Raw genomic sequence first — 18,400 nt, 5'->3', positions numbered from 1 at the left:
GCGTAAGCTACTAGCTAGTCAGAAACATAACAATTGATGCCACACGTGGTCTGGAAAAAATGTTTTTTTTTTTTGCTGTTGTTAAATAACTTATGGTGAGATGAAGTTGAAGATTCACACTATTACAATATTAATGAACCCTTTCAAGAACAGCCGCAACTTATCATGTTATCAGGTTACAGGGAGCATAAAAGGGTTAAAATAACGATGATGATGATGATGATGATAATGAGGAGGAGTGACGAACTGGCCGAAGTTCCCAAAATAGTGATGGTGAACTGTAGTTTAGCCATGACGGAACTGTGGTTAAACCTTTGAGGGACAGCAGTTACTAGAGTGGACAGCTTATCATGTGATCAAATGACAGGGTGCATGGAAGGGTTAAAATTGAGAAAGTCTTTTGTGGGAAATGATGACTTCATTCTGACACCCGCCCCCGCCTTTTTTTTTTTTTTTTTTTAAATGTTAGCTTTAACCCGAGACACTCACTTCTCGCGTGATGTTGGTTTGTAAGCAATTGTCACTATTTATAGGACGGCGACGGGATGGGGCACCCGACGCCCCCCCCCATGAAAAAACAAAATTGTCTAAAAATACTGGGGGGAAAATTAGGGGGGAAAAAAATCCGATTGTATATGATGAGAACCTTATCGTTAAGAATCTAATTACCGATAAAAACGATTGTGTTTGCTGTAATGTCTATATTTTGCATATCCAGATCAATGACATCATTGATCGATCGGCAAATGATGACATTCCAACCGATTTAGCATCAAATGCAAAATAGCCGCTGATCCCGTCCGGCCGATCGGATCTGTGAAATGTCTACGAAATGTATAAATTTTCAAAATAAAAGAAAAAAGGAACAACAATAAAAGTACCTCTTTCTGACAAAATGAGTCGCGAGTTCTCTGTTCTTCTCTCGCTGTGCGAACGTCAAAGCGGAAACCAGCTGCTGGCTCTGATGGGAAATTTTGAGCAATTTTGAAACATTTCTGAGATTTGCGATTTTGTGGTGGACGTCACCCACTGGCCACCAGGCATGATCATAACAGGATTTTGATCTTTTTGTTTTTCTCGCGTGCGAACGAGCATTGTTTTGACCAACTCTGAACTTCCATGTCTTTACGAGTGTCTACATCCAAGATTTGGGTGACTCCGGTCCAAAGCAAAGCAACATCTGTGCCGCCGGGACGATGAGTTGGACAGTTAAAACCGGTGCTTTGTTGGCAACATTTTCTTACGCCAAGCGGCGGGAAGCGGGTGCAGGAAGTACGGATGGCGGCCCGCACCGAGGGATTGAGGGGCGGGGCGGGTGTTAGGGGGGGGGTGGCACAAAGACATCAAGGCCTGCCAAAGCAGCCTTTGTCCCAGCTTCATTCACTCGGGGAAGTCGTCGCTTTTTGCCGAGATGGCCCCGCATTGTCTTGCAAAATGGTCACCGTCCTTCAAAGGGCACCAAAAAGTTGGACTGAAACATTCAATCAAAAGATTTCCTCTTGGCTGGATTCTAAGTGCAAAGGAGAACGCGCAAGCAGTGTTGTTTCTTATGCAAAACGATTATGATGACTAAGCGGCGGATTTGCTCGCGCTGCGTCCGGGCTAATTGCGACATTCAAATGCATCTCGGCTCGCGTGCTACAATCCGAGGAGTTAAAACGAGAACGGGTCGGGCAAATCCCATTAATTAGCCGTTGATACTCCACACGAAGCAAATCACTTCCCATCGGACGCCTCCTCAAATTGAACCGCTTGCATTTCAACAGAAAATGGTCGTGGAACCGACGAGACTTCTTGACCGGGACCGTTAGAGTCTCGACTTTTCCACGCCGCTCTGGAGGACGTCATCCTCAGGTAGCCCTGTGCGCTTTTAATTTATTTTTTTCCGACTGGCGGAGAAATGACAACAAACGACATCGTACCCATCTGGATTAAATCTGTCATGGATGACAACGATTGAGTCAAGGTTTTGGGAGATTGTTGATTTGTGTCAGTTTTGCCTCCGATTCCCCCACTGATTTGTGACATATCGAGACAAGGACAGGGAAGGGTCGGGCGCCGGCTCTGGTTCTACCTCAAGTCCAGCTCAATGGGAAACCTAAATCATAGGAATGATGACTTGAACGAGACAACTTTTGGAGTTTTTCAAGAAAGTACAAGGGGCGTATGTGTACATAAACTAGGAACCATCTTATTTCTTTCAGCTCCTGGAAGGGTTGAACAATTAATCAAATTAAAATAGACATTGCTGCAATTTGGAGGGGTTAGACATTATTTCAGTTGGCTGGTAGGGTTTTTTTTTTTTTTTTTTTTTTACATGTATACATATTTTATATATTGATTTATATAATGTCGACATGAAGTTCAGGGCTTTCAGAAGAGCAAATGCGCTGTCCAGTGTCTTTTGACATTAATTGATAGTTCATTTACCTTTATTTCATCATAAACCTGACCTATAACACCAAAATATTCCATGGAATATACATCTGAGAGTTTATTGTAAAACAGATTAATTTATATATATATATATATAAATCTTTCCGTGTCTGATGTGAGTGTCCCGGCAATTTTCGGCTTTCTGAGGAGTAATATCGCTTATGCGTCAGTGAATACCGGCATGACAGGACAAGGGTGTGATGTTAACACCAGATGCTTCATTTCTTGATTCCAAAGCAATTGTTGCTTGCAGACAAGTATTTTATATGTCGTGTCTGCAATCTTCACCTGAGGACGTTCTATCCGAGACAAAAGAAAACACCTTTGTCAAGTGGAATCCCGGAATGACGGGACAGGGGTCTGACGTTTATGCGACACGCAACTGCTTGCGTCAAAAGCAATTGTCATGAAGCGACAACCATTTGATATGTCACGCCGGCATTTTTGTGTGTGCGATTTGGGAGGAAAGACGTTGGCCGTGCAATATTCCGTCTTCAAGGGTCCAATCAGAATTGCAACGACGGGAATTCTGAAAATGTTGGGACAGGGGTGTGATGTTTTAACACCAGACACCCAACTTGTTGCAACAACTTATTTTATGTTGCCCCGGAGATTTCGCCTTCGGAAATCCAATATGAGATGAACAACGCCTGTGCGTGAGGGAACTCTGGAATGACAGGACAGGGGTTGGAAAAATTTAACACATGACACCCAACTTTTCGCATGGAAAGCAACTGTCGCTGTCCGAAGATGTGTCGCTGGATGCCCACCCTCACATTCCCCTATTTGCAGGTGTCCCTAATGTTTTGTCTTGTGTGCTTGACATTCATTTTGTCACGAAAACATTTTTTTTCAGGAGATTTCAGCATCGCACCAACTCCACAGTAGAGTTCCATGCCTTCACTTTGTATGTAAAGGGGTACTTGGGGGGTTCTAACGAATATAACCATAAGACGAAAGAAGTTTATAATAACTTTTAACTGTGTGGTAGCTGGCGGTCATTGTAAGTTTGACAAAAAAAAAAAAAACGACTCCACATCGCCATCCGCGAGCCTTCATCGTGAGGAAGGCTCTCATATATCCTCCAGGGAGTAAAACAAGACGACGAGGAGGAGGAAGAGGAGGAGAAGGAGGACGAAGAGGAGGAGGAGGAAAAAGACAATTGCATCAATGGAGAATTTACCACGGTGGCTCCAACCGGGACTGACTGACTCAGTGAGTGAGTGAGACAAACCTCCCTGCTGCCAGCGTCGCCCGCCCCCCCACCTCCCCTTCACTTTGTCTTACCTCCGACCCGGTACATGTTGGCCGCCATGGCTGCCCTGCCGGTGCCGAGGGAAAGGAAGCTTCCTCTCTCCGGGTCGTGAGGGTGGGTCGGCTCGCTGTCTTCCCGATCGCCTGCTTCCCTGGCTGTCGGTGGGCCGTGTTGCTAGCTGCGCTGCCGCCGCTGTGTGTTGGAAAATGGTGGCCGGATCAATACGAAACAGACCAGCCTTGGAGACCTTAAAGAGACAGTACACCCGAGCGCAGCTCCGGCGGGCGGGCGGCGACCCAAGCTCGACGATTTTTTTTTTAACAAATAAATAAAAATGCTTATCTCCTTATCGTACTTTTATTTTTTTTATGAAGGGAGTGGGGGGCGGGGGGGGGTCGTGCCCTTAGCCAGCTTGTTTTGAAAATGGATAGCCAAGTGTCACGTGACCGACTTTTTAATTTCCTTTTGTCTTTTGTTTTGAATTCACTTTGTTTTAATTAGTTTTTAGAGCACATTTTATTCTTTTGAAAATGCATCGTTTTAGGTTAATCGTTATTTTTTTTTATTTTTTTTTTATTTTTATATGGAGTATTTTTCCAGTGCAAGATAGAAAAAAGTGTCACTAAGTATTGTTGATTAAAGTAAAGAAACTGCAGTTCTCAAATTACTGTCCTTCTATCCTTCTTCTGTACAGCCAAACACGAACCCCAAAATAAAGAAACAAATAAAGGAGAAGTCAATACAAAAATATTCTTTACAAGACAGCATTGTATCCTAATAAAGTCCCTAACGTCGCAGTGTAATTTTTGTTATCCTTGATCCAACTCTTCCAATGCATGGAGATGTTCGATCTGCAGTGAAGTTCTGTCGCCCTCCTAGTCTGGAAATCTGCATTACAACAACAGAGTCGTCGCTTTGCTGTGATGTAAACCAGGTGTCAAACCCAAGAAGTAGCTCTCTGGTTGGTGACCCCTGACATAGGGTATGCCTTGTCTCATTTGCGCCATGTCGTGATTCTAGTATGTTTTTCTTTTTTTTTTCTGCTTTGAAAGACAGCCGAAGGGAAAAGAAGATGGGTTGTTCAGAAGGGATCATTGTTGGTTATTTTCTGCAATAAAAATGAAAAATGATATGTCTAGTTAGCTTCTTACAAACGGGAGAGAAGGGACCATTGCTTGGTCAAATGTGTCATTTCTTATACATCTTTTTAGGTGTGCCAGTGTGAGAATGTCGCCGCTCAACATGAAATCTTACAGAAAAAGGAGCTGCATGGCGTATTCAGCACCAAGTCATCTCCTTGAGTACTGGCTTGGTTAAGAATGACTTTTTCTTTATTGGATGGGAAAAAAAGTTTCACACTGCAGCTTTAATGTCCATTTACCAGGCACTCAATGATGATTCTAAATTCCTGCGCCCAATGAGAGTACACGATCACGGTATAAAGGCTTCATCGTTGTAATTTGATTGTGCATAAGAAGGCGTGTTTATTCTCAAGTGTGGAGCTGCAACATGGCATCTTTAAGGAGCATTTTAGCGACGTTTGCTAGCGTGTATAAAAGCATACGTCCTCTCATTGCTGCAGGAATGCTGTGGTCAGAACTCTGTCTGATCTATACCATGTGTAAGCCTCAATTACAGGAGCCCGACACATGGGACTTGGGCCTTGTGGTCACGTGACCACCGAAGAGCCAATGGCGAACACCCCCTCCGGTCAAGTGTGCAGTCTCAATGTTGGCTCGGTGCCTGCAGCGCTGAGTGAGGGGATGCTGTATGGTCCCTTTTGTGAAAATAAACACGGAAAGAAAGGCAGATTGCACATTTTCCGTTTATGTGGGAGACCTGTGCCAAGATACCATGTATGGGTTAACTTCTTTTACACAAAGACACTGCAAAAGAACAGCTTCAGAAATGGAACAGAAGAGCTGGCGTATGTACCGTTTTTAGAAAAAAAGGCCTAACCCTTTTTTCCGAAGGCGTTTTTTTTTTCTTAAACCACAGAACCAGAACCTTTGGAACATATCCAGTGTTTTTATTCAACATTTTTTCCCTCAAACATTCACATCTTTTTTCTCAAACATGCATCTTTGTGACTTTGTTCAGTATTTTGTCAAAAAACATTTCTAGAAAATATGTGACTGCCGTCCTCAAAAAATAAAAATAAAAAATCAGAAAATATTAGTTATTCTCAAATACATGCATATTTTCAAATATTTAGCTTTTTTTTAAGTATGATTGGGTTTTTGAAAGTAAAATATTTTTTTCCTCCCAAAAAAAATCAAAATAAAACAAATAACAAAGAATAAATAAAATGAAAGACTTAAAAAAAGGAAAAATCTACGATACATCTAATAGAAAAAAAATCCTAAAAAAATTCCCTTTTCTAGAAAATAGAATTTTCATTTTTGGAAAAAATTGCCTCTTTCTTAAAAATGATATTTTGTGGGGAAATGTATGACTTTTGTTCTCAACTATTCCCCTTTTTTTTCAAATATGTGATTTGGTTTTTCAGGAATTTGCACTTCCAGAAAAATGTATACATTATGTTAACTGTAATAGTGTTCGTTGACCCATCACATATACAAATGGTCAGAAATTCCGATATTCTCCTTGACATTTTTCCCTACATATTTTCATTATTATTATTATTATTATTATTATTATTATTATTATTACTTTTCACTTCATCCAATCAGGCAAGGCCGTGTCTCAATACTTAGTCCATTTCTTGTGTGATGGGATGGGGGCTCTCAAGTGAACGCTATGGCTGTGATGACCTTTCAAAGACACTAGAGAGAGCCGTCGGCCTACTTTTTCTTCAAAGAGCGTTTTCCCCATTGTTGGTTGTTGAAGTTGTGGTAGTGGTCTCAATCTACCAGCAGGGGGCCTCCTTTACACAGGCAGGCACTCTGAAAGGAAAAGTGCGTATTATTCTCCCACAATTTAAAACATCTCCTGGGTGTCTTCACCCGTCTGTGGTATGCTTCCGTTCGGAACGACCCCACGGATCAATATCTGTCGACATATTTTGGGGGCAGTATAAAACCAAAGACATAGGGCCCACCAGACGCAGATTCCATGATCAAACACAAAAGAGGACCATCACAACCATCCATCCATCCATCCATCCATCCATCCATCCATCCATCCATCCATCCATCCATCCATCCGCTTATCCTGAAGAGGCTCGCGGGGAGTTAATGGAGCCTATCCCAGCTGACTTTGACCGTAAGGCAGACTACACCCTGGACTGGTCGCCAGCCAACTGGCTGGCGATCCCATGATGCCCGCACACAAGTCAGGGGAGTGTACAATTACACCATCAGCGACCCGTCACAATTAAACTGCAGTAAAACTGTTTTTCCACGGAGGATAAAGAATATATGCCCGTGAGTATTGTTGACAACTGGTGCGACTGTACCTCCCACCTCTATGTAGCCGAACATTATTGTAACAGTATCACAAGATAATGCAGGGAATGCTGTTAGCTATTGGCAATCTGTGCTAACACCGCAGCCTAGCATGTTAATTAGCCCCACTGTGGTGTCACAATCTGACACATTCTCTGAAAAAAGAAGCTAAGATTTGATTTATTGTTTGATTTCACATTTGGTGGGTGGGCAGCCAGTCCAGAGACACAAGTATTTGTATACAAACATTAATAAGTCAAATTTTCCAGACTATGTCTCCTTTCAAGTCCTATAATGGACTATTTATTTGCTCACCCGCCCCACCTTGCTTGGGAATCCCATAGCACGGACTGTCACATTCCACCAGATGACAGCAGCACAGCCGGTGAACTTCTGCACACGTGGTCTCGATTTGAAAGTGGTGGCAGTTGGTGTCTCCGATTTGTCCGCTTTGGGTGGGGGAACGACACGCCAAAAACAGGAATTGCCGGAATGGTGAGAAAATTAATGGACATTCCTTTGACTTTCGGACGTGTCGGCAAGGGACTTGCACTTGTTTGAATGGAGCTGGAACTTTATGCTGATTGAGTTCTTTCCAAAATAAAGTCATGTAAAATGAATTAATTCCTGCCAGGTCACCTTCTCGTAACATTTTATGTCAGGCTTTAACATTCCTAATTGTTGTAGAGTCACGCGTAGGTAACACTATCAAAGCAACAATTGTGTTATTTAGCTGGGATTGCGAAATGTTCATCCTGCCTTTGACAGACAGCGTGAAAGGGGCTCCCGATAATGATTTGATTGCATTCCCGCTGAACTGGGGACTCAGAGGTATATCACGGTAGAGCCAAATTTTATTGGCCTTTCCAATTCAGACAGAATTCGCCGAAGCGGCAAATTGTCACGTAACGGGTTGGATGTGTGTGTTCCGGCAGCCGTTGCAGCTTGCCACTTTAAGATGATTAAATGCATGACGACATCAGGATCGGAGGCATAAAACAGTCGAGGCGCAATTTATTAGCTTGACCGTTTCAGAGAGAAATTGCCAACGCAGGTCAAAAAAATGTGCGTTCACACAGCCGCTGCGGCTTGCCTATTGAGATAATAAGATGCTGAATTTTATTAGAGTGTCGCTGTCAGACAGAACTTGAGGGACCTTGCCGTGTGTGATTCTTGAAAATGAAATGCTGAGCAGGAAATGAGCAGAACATGACAACAAAGGCCTCTTCCGCGCAATTCAATGTCAAAATTCCCAAAAGTCAACAAAACTTTCACTGAATTTTAAAAAATATGCATGAATGTCTTGACAAAGCTTTTAACCCAAATATATGAGATGAGCTCGCCGGCTTCTTCTCCACCACACACTTCCTCCACTGTGGCATCACCATAGATGCCACACTCTCATTTTTGAGCACTCCTCTGACGACTAAAGAGCTGGCATACCAGAGAAAGTTCCAAGCAAAAGCCAACAGTTACAAGAAAAAGACATTAGGCACCCACAAGCCTAAAAATGGACCCCAGTGGAATCTCAAGTTCTCCCACTGGGGATAAACCCTCGCAACCGGCTATCGCCAAAGAAAATGTCACTCGCCCTTCTGCCCTCCGGAAAAATGCTCCGCCATCGGAGCTCCGAACAAGCGCTTTGTTGTGTCTCCGCAGGGCTAATCCAAGCCCACTGCAGACATGATATCGCAGGTCGCTGAGTCCACGACGGCGATACGAACTAGACTAAGCATAATGAATTTGAACCCTAACTCCTGACTCGAGCATGAACAGCGTGAAAACTGACATCCAAAACTCAAGCCTCAGAAGATTTACAATCTGTAATGTTGCCATCACCCCTCAAGGTCATTCAGCCAGAACGGGTCGCGCGGCAGCGCAGAAAGACGGCGGCGTCCCGGTCGCCATCGTGACCGACTTTGGAAGTGCTGACAGAAGTGAAAGCCGAGACTTTTGCCACTGTTTTAGCGTAGAAAGGGTTCTGTCAGTCGTCACTGTTTTAGATGGGAAGTAGACCACACCTCGACAGGATGTCCAAATTTTATTGGCCTTTCCAATTCAGACAGAATTCGCCGAAGCGGCAAATTGTCACGTAACGGGTTGGATGTGTGTGTTCCGGCAGCCGTTGCAGCTTGCCACTTTAAGATGATTAAATGCATGACGACATCAGGATCGGAGGCATAAAACAGTCGAGGCGCAATTTATTAGCTTGACCGTTTCAGAGAGAAATTGCCAACGCAGGTCAAAAAAATGTGCGTTCACACAGCCGCTGCGGCTTGCCTATTGAGATAATAAGATGCTGAATTTTATTAGAGTGTCGCTGTCAGACAGAACTTGAGGGACCTTGCCGTGTGTGATTCTTGAAAATGAAATGCTGAGCAGGAAATGAGCAGAACATGACAACAAAGGCCTCTTCCGCGCAATTCAATGTCAAAATTCCCAAAAGTCAACAAAACTTTCACTGAATTTTAAAAAATATGCATGAATGTCTTGACAAAGCTTTTAACCCAAATATATGAGATGAGCTCGCCGGCTTCTTCTCCACCACACACTTCCTCCACTGTGGCATCACCATAGATGCCACACTCTCATTTTTGAGCACTCCTCTGACGACTAAAGAGCTGGCATACCAGAGAAAGTTCCAAGCAAAAGCCAACAGTTACAAGAAAAAGACATTAGGCACCCACAAGCCTAAAAATGGACCCCAGTGGAATCTCAAGTTCTCCCACTGGGGATAAACCCTCGCAACCGGCTATCGCCAAAGAAAATGTCACTCGCCCTTCTGCCCTCCGGAAAAATGCTCCGCCATCGGAGCTCCGAACAAGCGCTTTGTTGTGTCTCCGCAGGGCTAATCCAAGCCCACTGCAGACATGATATCGCAGGTCGCTGAGTCCACGACGGCGATACGAACTAGACTAAGCATAATGAATTTGAACCCTAACTCCTGACTCGAGCATGAACAGCGTGAAAACTGACATCCAAAACTCAAGCCTCAGAAGATTTACAATCTGTAATGTTGCCATCACCCCTCAAGGTCATTCAGCCAGAACGGGTCGCGCGGCAGCGCAGAAAGACGGCGGCGTCCCGGTCGCCATCGTGACCGACTTTGGAAGTGCTGACAGAAGTGAAAGCCGAGACTTTTGCCACTGTTTTAGCGTAGAAAGGGTTCTGTCAGTCGTCACTGTTTTAGATGGGAAGTAGACCACACCTCGACAGGATGTTTTTTTCGACAACAAGACTGCTTCGAGGTATATTTCAGGATCAACCCTCCTGGATTTCAAGATAAACATTTGTATCATCTCAAGACCCCACAGGGGACAGAAGATTTCTTTTCCTTATCCCCTCTACAGTAGCTTGGAAGAGCCAGCAAGTAACTGAGTCCAAATCGTCATCTTTTTTTCTTCCATCTGTGTCCGAGACGCAGAAATAGTTACGCTGCCACCCGTTCGCTGCATCCATCACGCAACGAGAGCCAAAAAGAGGGGTGGGAGACGAAGCAGAGCTCTTAAGTCTTATCCACAAGATAATGTATCTGTCCGTTCAAATCCCACTGAACACTCAAGTCTGTCCGCCGGCATTTTATCATCGTGCTGCCGTCGCCTCCCAAACGCGGCGTCTGTTTCTAAAATAATCCAGCAGCCGGTGAGCTGGGCGTTGTGGGAAAGCTTCAATTATTAACGCGGACTCGCTCGGTCTGTGCATGTGATTTGCAAGGAACCCGTGACAACAGAGATCCTAATCCCAACGCCACTTAAACATAACTACCATGCGTACATAAAGTGAAAATGTGGCAATATTTGTTTTTGAAGAACAATGATCTTATTAAGTTTGGAATTATTCTCAACAAGACAAAAAAAAAAATCTGACCACCAGTGTACAGATATGTGGGGTTTTTTTTATTGGTTTTGTTTATACCCCAGATAAAAAGGAAACAAAATCTAAAAATGAGATCATCAGCAAACGCAAAGGGAAAAAAAAAACTCACTGAGGGCTAGAAATGAATGTTCCGAGTGAATATGAGGACATACACTAGGCTACAGTATGACATAGTGCTGATGCAAGCTTTCACGCGAGTGTCCATTGGAGCAAAGCAAGAGAACATTGCAGTGTCCTTGCCCTTGAGTCGATGTGACTTTGCTTTGGTTGCGAGAGGAAACATCGACATCTCTTCTCTTGACATTTTTCGTCCAAACAGTATTCTTTCCGCCAGTTTCAATGTTATTGAATATGAACCAAGCATGACTTTAAACAATCGAGACAGCAAAATAGAGACTGCACTGCTCGTTGAAAACGATGCCGTGACATCACCATGGCATTGCTGTCGCAAAGTGTACTGATGCGGTTGCTGTGCCACAAGAAGGCTGACAAAAAGTGCTACGATATCACTTTCCGATTCTTTTGAGAATCCGCGTTTCATCACAAGAGTCGCAGGCGTGCTGGAGCCTCTCCCAGCTGTCTTCGGCAGTAGGCGGGGTACACTCTGGACCGGTTGCCAGGGCACACATAGCCAAACAACCATTCGCAATCACAATTGAGAATGTTTCATAAAGCTGTCATGCATGTTTGTGGAATGCTTGAGGAAAGCGGAGTACCCGGAGAAAACCCACGCAGGCACGAGGAGGACATGCAAACTCCACACAAGAAGGCCGACGGCAGAATCGAACCCTGGACCTCTGCACTGTGAGGCCAGCGTGGTAACCAGATGACCACCAGAGTGCCCCTCTTTTGACAATACAAAAAAAAAAAAAAAAGAAAATACCAGCCATACCAAAGTGAACTGAATGGTGCTGATTGGTGGAAAGGGTGCTCTTGCTTTATCCGTATCGTACCATACCTTGCCATAATACTCAATTCAACTGTATTTTGCGAGCACTTTAAAACAACTGCCGCTGTACACAACGTGCTGTACATGGAGCAAAAGTAATTCATACAATAAGAAACAACACACAATAAATTAATCACGAAAACAGTCGAAAGCATGAAAACGGTCAAACTAAAAATCAAGTCTCATGCTGAGTCAAAAGTCAAAGAATAAAAATGAGTTTCAAAGCTGGGCAGCGAGCAGCATTTTGGAGCAACTGGAGACACTTAATGGAGGCTTGGGTGACTTCAAAGTAAAGTGCATGACAGTAATCCAGGCGAGATGTGATAAAGGCATGAATTACTGATTCAAAGTATTCTTGAGAAAGGGGAGGATTGACTTTCGCCGGATTTTTCAAATTGTTGGCGTTACCATCAAACTGCCACAACCGTATGGAAATCTGCGACCTATCCTGCCACTACCATACCGTATCACCAACAAAAGGGTGCTAGGAATAGGTTTAATCTCAATCGGTTATTTAACTCTTTCCAGTTTTTACAATGAAACCTCATGCCACACTAAACTGAGCTGAATCGTGCTGATATGTGGAAATGATAGTTTAATCTCCATGCCTCCACTACTGTCCCGAAATCTGCTCTTCCGCCGCCGGCGTCTGCTTTTCGTCAGCCGGGTAGACAACACCTACAGTACGTGTGAAAGCATATGACCTCAGTCGCACTGCCTGAGAACGTGATAATGAAACGTTTGACTCAGTCGTCCTCGCTGTATGCGACACATGACGTTATTTTTATTGGAACCGGAGGAGGAACGGGATCCACCCAAGGCGCTCTTCCATTGCCTAACGCATTCCTACGAGGCAGTGGCTCTCAAAGGGAGCATTGTGATTCTGTGAAACTGGGCCCACTTCTGCTTCTGCTGCTGCTGTTGTTGTGCGAAGAGGAAAAGTGCGTCAGTAAAGCTTAAAAGCAGCAAAGATTGAGGGTAGACCTGGGCAAATTAAGGCCTGGGAGCCCCACATCTGGCCCGCCCACAGTCTCTGACCAGCCCTCACAGTGACTATGAAGTCAAAGTAAAATGTCAAATATGCGTAGAGAAAGAGTTCCCAACATTTTTGCTATATTTAGCAACTTTTCTGGACCCTCTTGCAACTACACCCGAAAAAAAAAATAAAACAAAAGACTAGCAAAAATGAGAACAGTGGCCCTCATGCCAGCAGCATTCTTATTTCTTGCATGGCGGAGGGAAGCAGGCCAACTTACTTTTAGTTACTTGTAGTATAGTAATTTCACTGTAATTATTTTTGCATTGTGAATCAAATTGTTTCCAATCATACTAATTCGATTGCAATTGGAGTTATGAACAGATGTTGATTTTTTTTTTAAATTGTATTAATTTCAATAAACATTGGACACGTACTTTGAATATTGTGTAATAAACTACATCAGTGGGTTTCTTTCCTTCTTTCTTTCTTTGTAAATATCGCAAACTCAAAAGTAAACGGCTGCTTCTTCATTTTGTTCTCTTCAACTATTTAGATATCTTTCTCATTTTTAATAACGTGTCACAACATTGGGAATACAGTACTGGATAGTATTTTTCCTTTTCCCTGATGCTCCTGAAGGCACCACGATTGTCGGAGGCGCGCCTATGCAAATGAGCAGCGGTTGTCTGAATAGCCTATGGTGCTGGAGTAGCAGTCACGACACTCGTGTTGTGGACTGACAAGAAAACGCACATTGCTCCCATTCATCCACAGAACATCACTTTTCTCTCCAAACATGGCTTCAAAATGCCCCAAGTGTGACAAGACGGTCTACTTCGGTGAGTAATTTCACCCTTCTGTAATTCTGCTTTCCGGCTCTGGGAATTGACTCAATTTTAGTCACACTAGCCAAAATATCGATTCATGAATTGACTTTATTTTTTTTTCCTGTTAGCTTTCCACGTTAGCTTAGCTTAATAACAAGAATATTTCCTGATTTTTCTAATTAAAGGTGTATATTAGACGCACACCAGCTCGTATTAACGTTCACCCAATTTAAGGTTAACGTTTTACATTTCTGTTAAGGGAAAGAGAGTCACTGGGAAAATGTCAATGATTGACAGAGGCGAAATTTAGGAGGGAAAAAGCAAATATCGCGAGAAATTTGGTTGTTTGAAGCTATAAAATATTTACATACCGTATACTGGATTTCTATCGCTGTCCAAACTGCTAATGGTGCACTTGTGCTCATCATTCATTTCCCTCCTATAAGAAGACAACCTACTGATTTTCAACTTCCCTGAAAAGAAAGTATTTAAGATGTTAGTTTTTGCTCAGTGTTGCACTTGTCCATGTCTTTCATTTCCTAAAAAGAAAACAAAAAGGGTAGATGTTGCACTATGTACTGAAAAGAAAAAAAATGTTTTATATAAATACATATATATATATAAGAGAGAGAGGGAGAGAGAGAGAGAGAGAGAGAGAGAGAGAGAGAGAGAGAGAGAGAGAGAGAGAGAGAGAGAGAAATTTGTTACCATTGCATTGTCCGCAAACTACTTATGGGTCACTTGCTCAAAAAGAAAAAAAAATGTTGTCCTATGTCGAATTTGAAACTGTTACACTTGCCTGCATTGTTCACTTGGTGTTGTCACGGTACCGACATTCTGACTTGGATGCGATACCTGCATAAAGTACCGGGATACCGGAAGGATACCGCGACAAAAACCTCAAAGATCAGTCAAAGCAGTAGACTCATCGATGACAAAACGAAATAAACATCCTCTCAGTTAATATTTCATTACTCATGGATTACCGCCATTTTAATTTGTTGTTGTGGTCCACACGGCTGCTTGGCAGGGCATGAGGGTGACACTTGCCAAGTGTGCAAAAAAACACCATATGCCCAGATCAAGCAGCGTGGGAAGAAGACATGTCAACAAGGATTTCGATGCTAATGAAAAAAAAAAGAAATGTATGATGGATGCTGCTATGGTGTTGATTCAATCATGCAGATTACAACAACAAAACCAGACTGCCTTTTAATTTGATTCCTCTAAATAAATTACGTAAGCATCGTGACACAGCTGCTGCTCATCCCGCCAAAAAAATAAATAAATAAAAAAAAGACCTAAAGATCCGGTCCCAGGGAATCATAAGCAAGGCGTGTGAAGTGAGCGTTTGTTGGCGCAGCCGGTGTTTTATTTTATGTAACAGCAGAGTTATTTCTGCTCGCGGTGTGTCCCCGCCCGTGCAGTGTTGACGTAAAAACGATGGGGGAAAACAAGTGCATCCACATGGCTTGGAGACGAGGGGAGGCGTTTGCTACGTTGAGTTCCAGTCACAGCGCGGGAGGTTCAGAAAAAAAAACAACTACCAAATGATAAGGCACATGCAAGAAGGCAGTTAACGTGGTGACGTTTTGAGGTTTTTCGGATGCTTGCAGATTCTGCGGAATCAGCGCATTTCCTCCTCCTGTGTCCCATGGTTTAGCCCGGAATCACGCGGGAATGATTCGACCAAGAAGTTCACAACCCTTTTTTTTTTTTTTTTGGTCAGTCAATCCCAGGTACTGTGTTAAGGGAAATCATCAAATTTCACTCAATTGGTCATCAATTTTGTTTTTAAAATCCATTGATGCCGGTGACAAGCAATTGAATGCTCTTGAACTTGATGTCAGAAGGCCCACCAAGCGGAACTCCGGCAGCTGAAAACACCCGTACCAAGGGGATCAAAGTTGCGTCAATGCGAAGGTACTCAGCTGCTAACTTTGCCAAGAAGTTCGGGAACCTCATTCAATTTACTATGACGTTGACGTGAATGCAGTCTTTTGACAATCATTTCAGAAGCTGAAAACACTCTTTCAAGGACATCATAGTTGCATCGACGCCGAGGCGCTCATGTGACCAAGAGTGAAAGTCAATTGCAGGTTTCCACGTTGCTACGATGTTCTCGTATTTACTGATGCAGCTCGCGATGTTCCACCTACACAGACTGTGGTTAAATTCCAGATTTGGTGAGTTTAGTGTTCCAAAGAGGCCACCACACCGTGGCGAAGTAAAGCAAACTTGGTGGCAACGTGGGATTCCAGGGGGGGGGGGGGGGGGGGGGGGGGGGGGGTTATTTCCTGTCCCATTGTAATTACTTTGGCGGTTGGTGGTGAGCTAGCTACTCTTGTAGACTTCCAGCTGTTGTTGCCGTCTATCGTTTTGTAGCGAGCGACAAGTCAAAACACTTGACTCCCCTCTTCTAAAAAAAAAATTGCAATGCCGCAGTCTGGTATGGAAATGTTTGTGGAACTTTCCATTGGTTCCTTTCAAAGCGCGCCGCTTTCCCTGAAGTACAAAGTTGAGATGGATGGTCAAATAAACGCAGATGATCTCCTCGCATTAGGACGGCCACCGTGCCAGGCGTTGTGATGATGTAGCGCCTCTGCTCCGCTGTGGGTTGACGTTTAAAAGCCCACGAAAACGGCATAAAATGGCTCGCCTGAAGGAACCTCACTCGATTCACTCTTTGCGCTTACGTCTTTTACCAGAATAACAACGTTAAAGAACTCCAAACAATCAGGGCAACCTCGCTCCATGTCACTTTTAATGACAGTCACCACTGTCGCGGAAATCATCCCACTCTCAGCATTTCCGATTTGAAAAAGATGCAGTTATTGTGGGCGCTAATTTCTCCGAATGAGGGAGCCATTGCGATCTGTTTTTGTCAAAGCAGTCAGTCCGTAGCTGGAAACCGCCTCTCCTGACAAAACCAATTTCCCCGACCGACTGCTATGTGAGCCTGCTGCGTGACAAACGTCAGCAGGCAGCAACAATCAATGATGAAAGTCCTCCGGATTTTCCCGGAATTCCGGATTTTCATGAAAATTCCTCCGGAACGAATAAAAGATGGCATGGACAAGACAGTTGTTGTCGTAAAAAAAATAGATATTTAGACAAAAAGCGAAACACACAGATGAGCGGAAAAAAACGTGTTCGTCCGACTTTGAGCGTCGTGTCGTCTCGGCTAGCTTAGCTTAGTTGTTGTCGTAGCTCAAAGCTTCTTTGATCTGTGACGTCGGTTGCGTTGGCGCTGATTGGTTGAAACCAAAAGACGCACGCGTGCGAACACGTTCGCGCTGACGCACGCACAGCAGAGAGCAGCGGACTCGATTTTTTTTTTTTTCCCCCAGAATTTTGAGGAAAGTCCACTTTCATCTCTGAGCAATTAAGTGCGTCGAAACCAGGCGTAAATGGATCTGCTTCTTCTTTTGTGTCTTCGTCTCTTTCGTCCCTCGCTCCCACGACACGGTGGACTCAAATGGCTGGCCTGTATTTAAGCAAGAGTGTCCCAAAGTGCCTCATGTATTATAATTTGGGACATTTCCATTCACACCACGTTTTGTTTTTTGTTTTTTGTTTTTTTTTGCCCTGATGGAGTAGCTCCGTCCCCTCTGCCGGACCGTGTTCTTTTTCTTTCTTTTTTTTTTTTCCTTCTTCTTTTTTGCACACCTCAATGCAGCTTTGACCACACAATATCCTTTTTATCCTCCCGTCAGCGTATCCGGAGCGCCCAGTTTTCCGCCTGGCTGCACGAATGCTCCTCGTTGGTTACGTAACGTCCATTTTCTTGAGTCGTTGCTTCTCGCGCGGCGTCGTTGCGTAACCGCCGCTCGCCACTCCATGCCGTTCGGTCCTCTGCCTTTTCGGGGGGGCGCAAATACGATCCCGTAACGGGGACGGCGTCATGCCGTGGGAGACGCAGGTGAAAAGTACTTGCGTGTCACGTTTCATGTGACAGCAGAGGCTAGACATGTCGTCCTGTGAAAGCAGCTGATGTAATTTGCTACAGTCATTGCTGCACTAACGTTGCCGAGCAGAGGAACCGCACTCCATTCATTATGTCACCTGATGTCAAAGCAACAATAGACACTCCGGGCGTATCAAAGTAGACATGCGGAGGTAATTGAGGTGATAACTTACTTCCCTAAGCTAGGGAATCTCACTCCATTCTCTTTCTTTCCGAACTATCTTGTGAGAGTCAATTCAGGAGTTTAAAGCTCCAGTTTTTCACTTGTCGCCAAAGCCACATTGGAGCAATCATTTTAGTGGCTTAAAGAACTTTACCCTTGTCATGTTTTTTTTTTTTCCCCCAAAATGTTGACGCATAGGTGTTCATTCTCTTTCTTTCCGAACTATCTTGTGAGAGTCAGTTCAGGAGTTTAAAGCTCCAGTTTTTCACTTGTCGTTCATTTTAGTCGCTGAAAGAATCTCGCTCCAAGCTTTGGAACTTCACTCTTGTCGTTTCCCCCCCCCCAAAATGTTGACACATAGGTGTCGCCCCGCGAACTTTTCCAAGCCGGGGAACATCATTCCTGAAAACTCCCATCGCCGAGCATACCAAAGGTGATGCGCTAATTGTGTCAAGTTGGGGACTCCAGTCACTTCAAATCAAAGTAGCCTCGAAGGAATCATTTCAGTAGCTGGAATAGCCTGCACCCATCTTGCCAAAGT

General features: G+C 43.9%; 2 protein-coding genes across 2 annotated transcripts in view; one reads left to right on the top strand and one right to left on the bottom strand.

The window, feature by feature from the left end:
• mta1 (metastasis associated 1) overlaps window positions 1-3,987 on the bottom strand; it is a 24,874-nt gene extending 20,887 nt beyond the window's left edge. The window contains exon 1 of the mRNA XM_019890560.1: window positions 3,724-3,987. Within this exon, the coding sequence (XP_019746119.1) occupies window positions 3,724-3,751 (28 nt within the window). The 5' untranslated portion in view covers window positions 3,752-3,987. The remainder of the gene's footprint in view (window positions 1-3,723) is intronic.
• Window positions 3,988-13,588: 9,601 nt separating this feature from the next.
• crip2 (cysteine-rich protein 2) overlaps window positions 13,589-18,400 on the top strand; it is a 14,977-nt gene continuing 10,165 nt past the window's right edge. The window contains exon 1 of the mRNA XM_019890487.1: window positions 13,589-13,741. Coding sequence (XP_019746046.1) covers window positions 13,699-13,741 — 43 coding nt within the window. The 5' untranslated portion in view covers window positions 13,589-13,698. The remainder of the gene's footprint in view (window positions 13,742-18,400) is intronic.

The sequence above is a fragment of the Hippocampus comes genome, unplaced genomic scaffold (genome assembly GCF_001891065.2).
Source record: "Hippocampus comes isolate QL1 unplaced genomic scaffold, H_comes_QL1_v1.1 scaffold168, whole genome shotgun sequence".
NCBI lineage: Eukaryota > Metazoa > Chordata > Actinopteri > Syngnathiformes > Syngnathidae > Hippocampus > Hippocampus comes.
The sequence above is the reverse complement of the archived record's forward strand: the minus strand, read 5'-3'. Positions and strand labels throughout refer to the sequence as shown.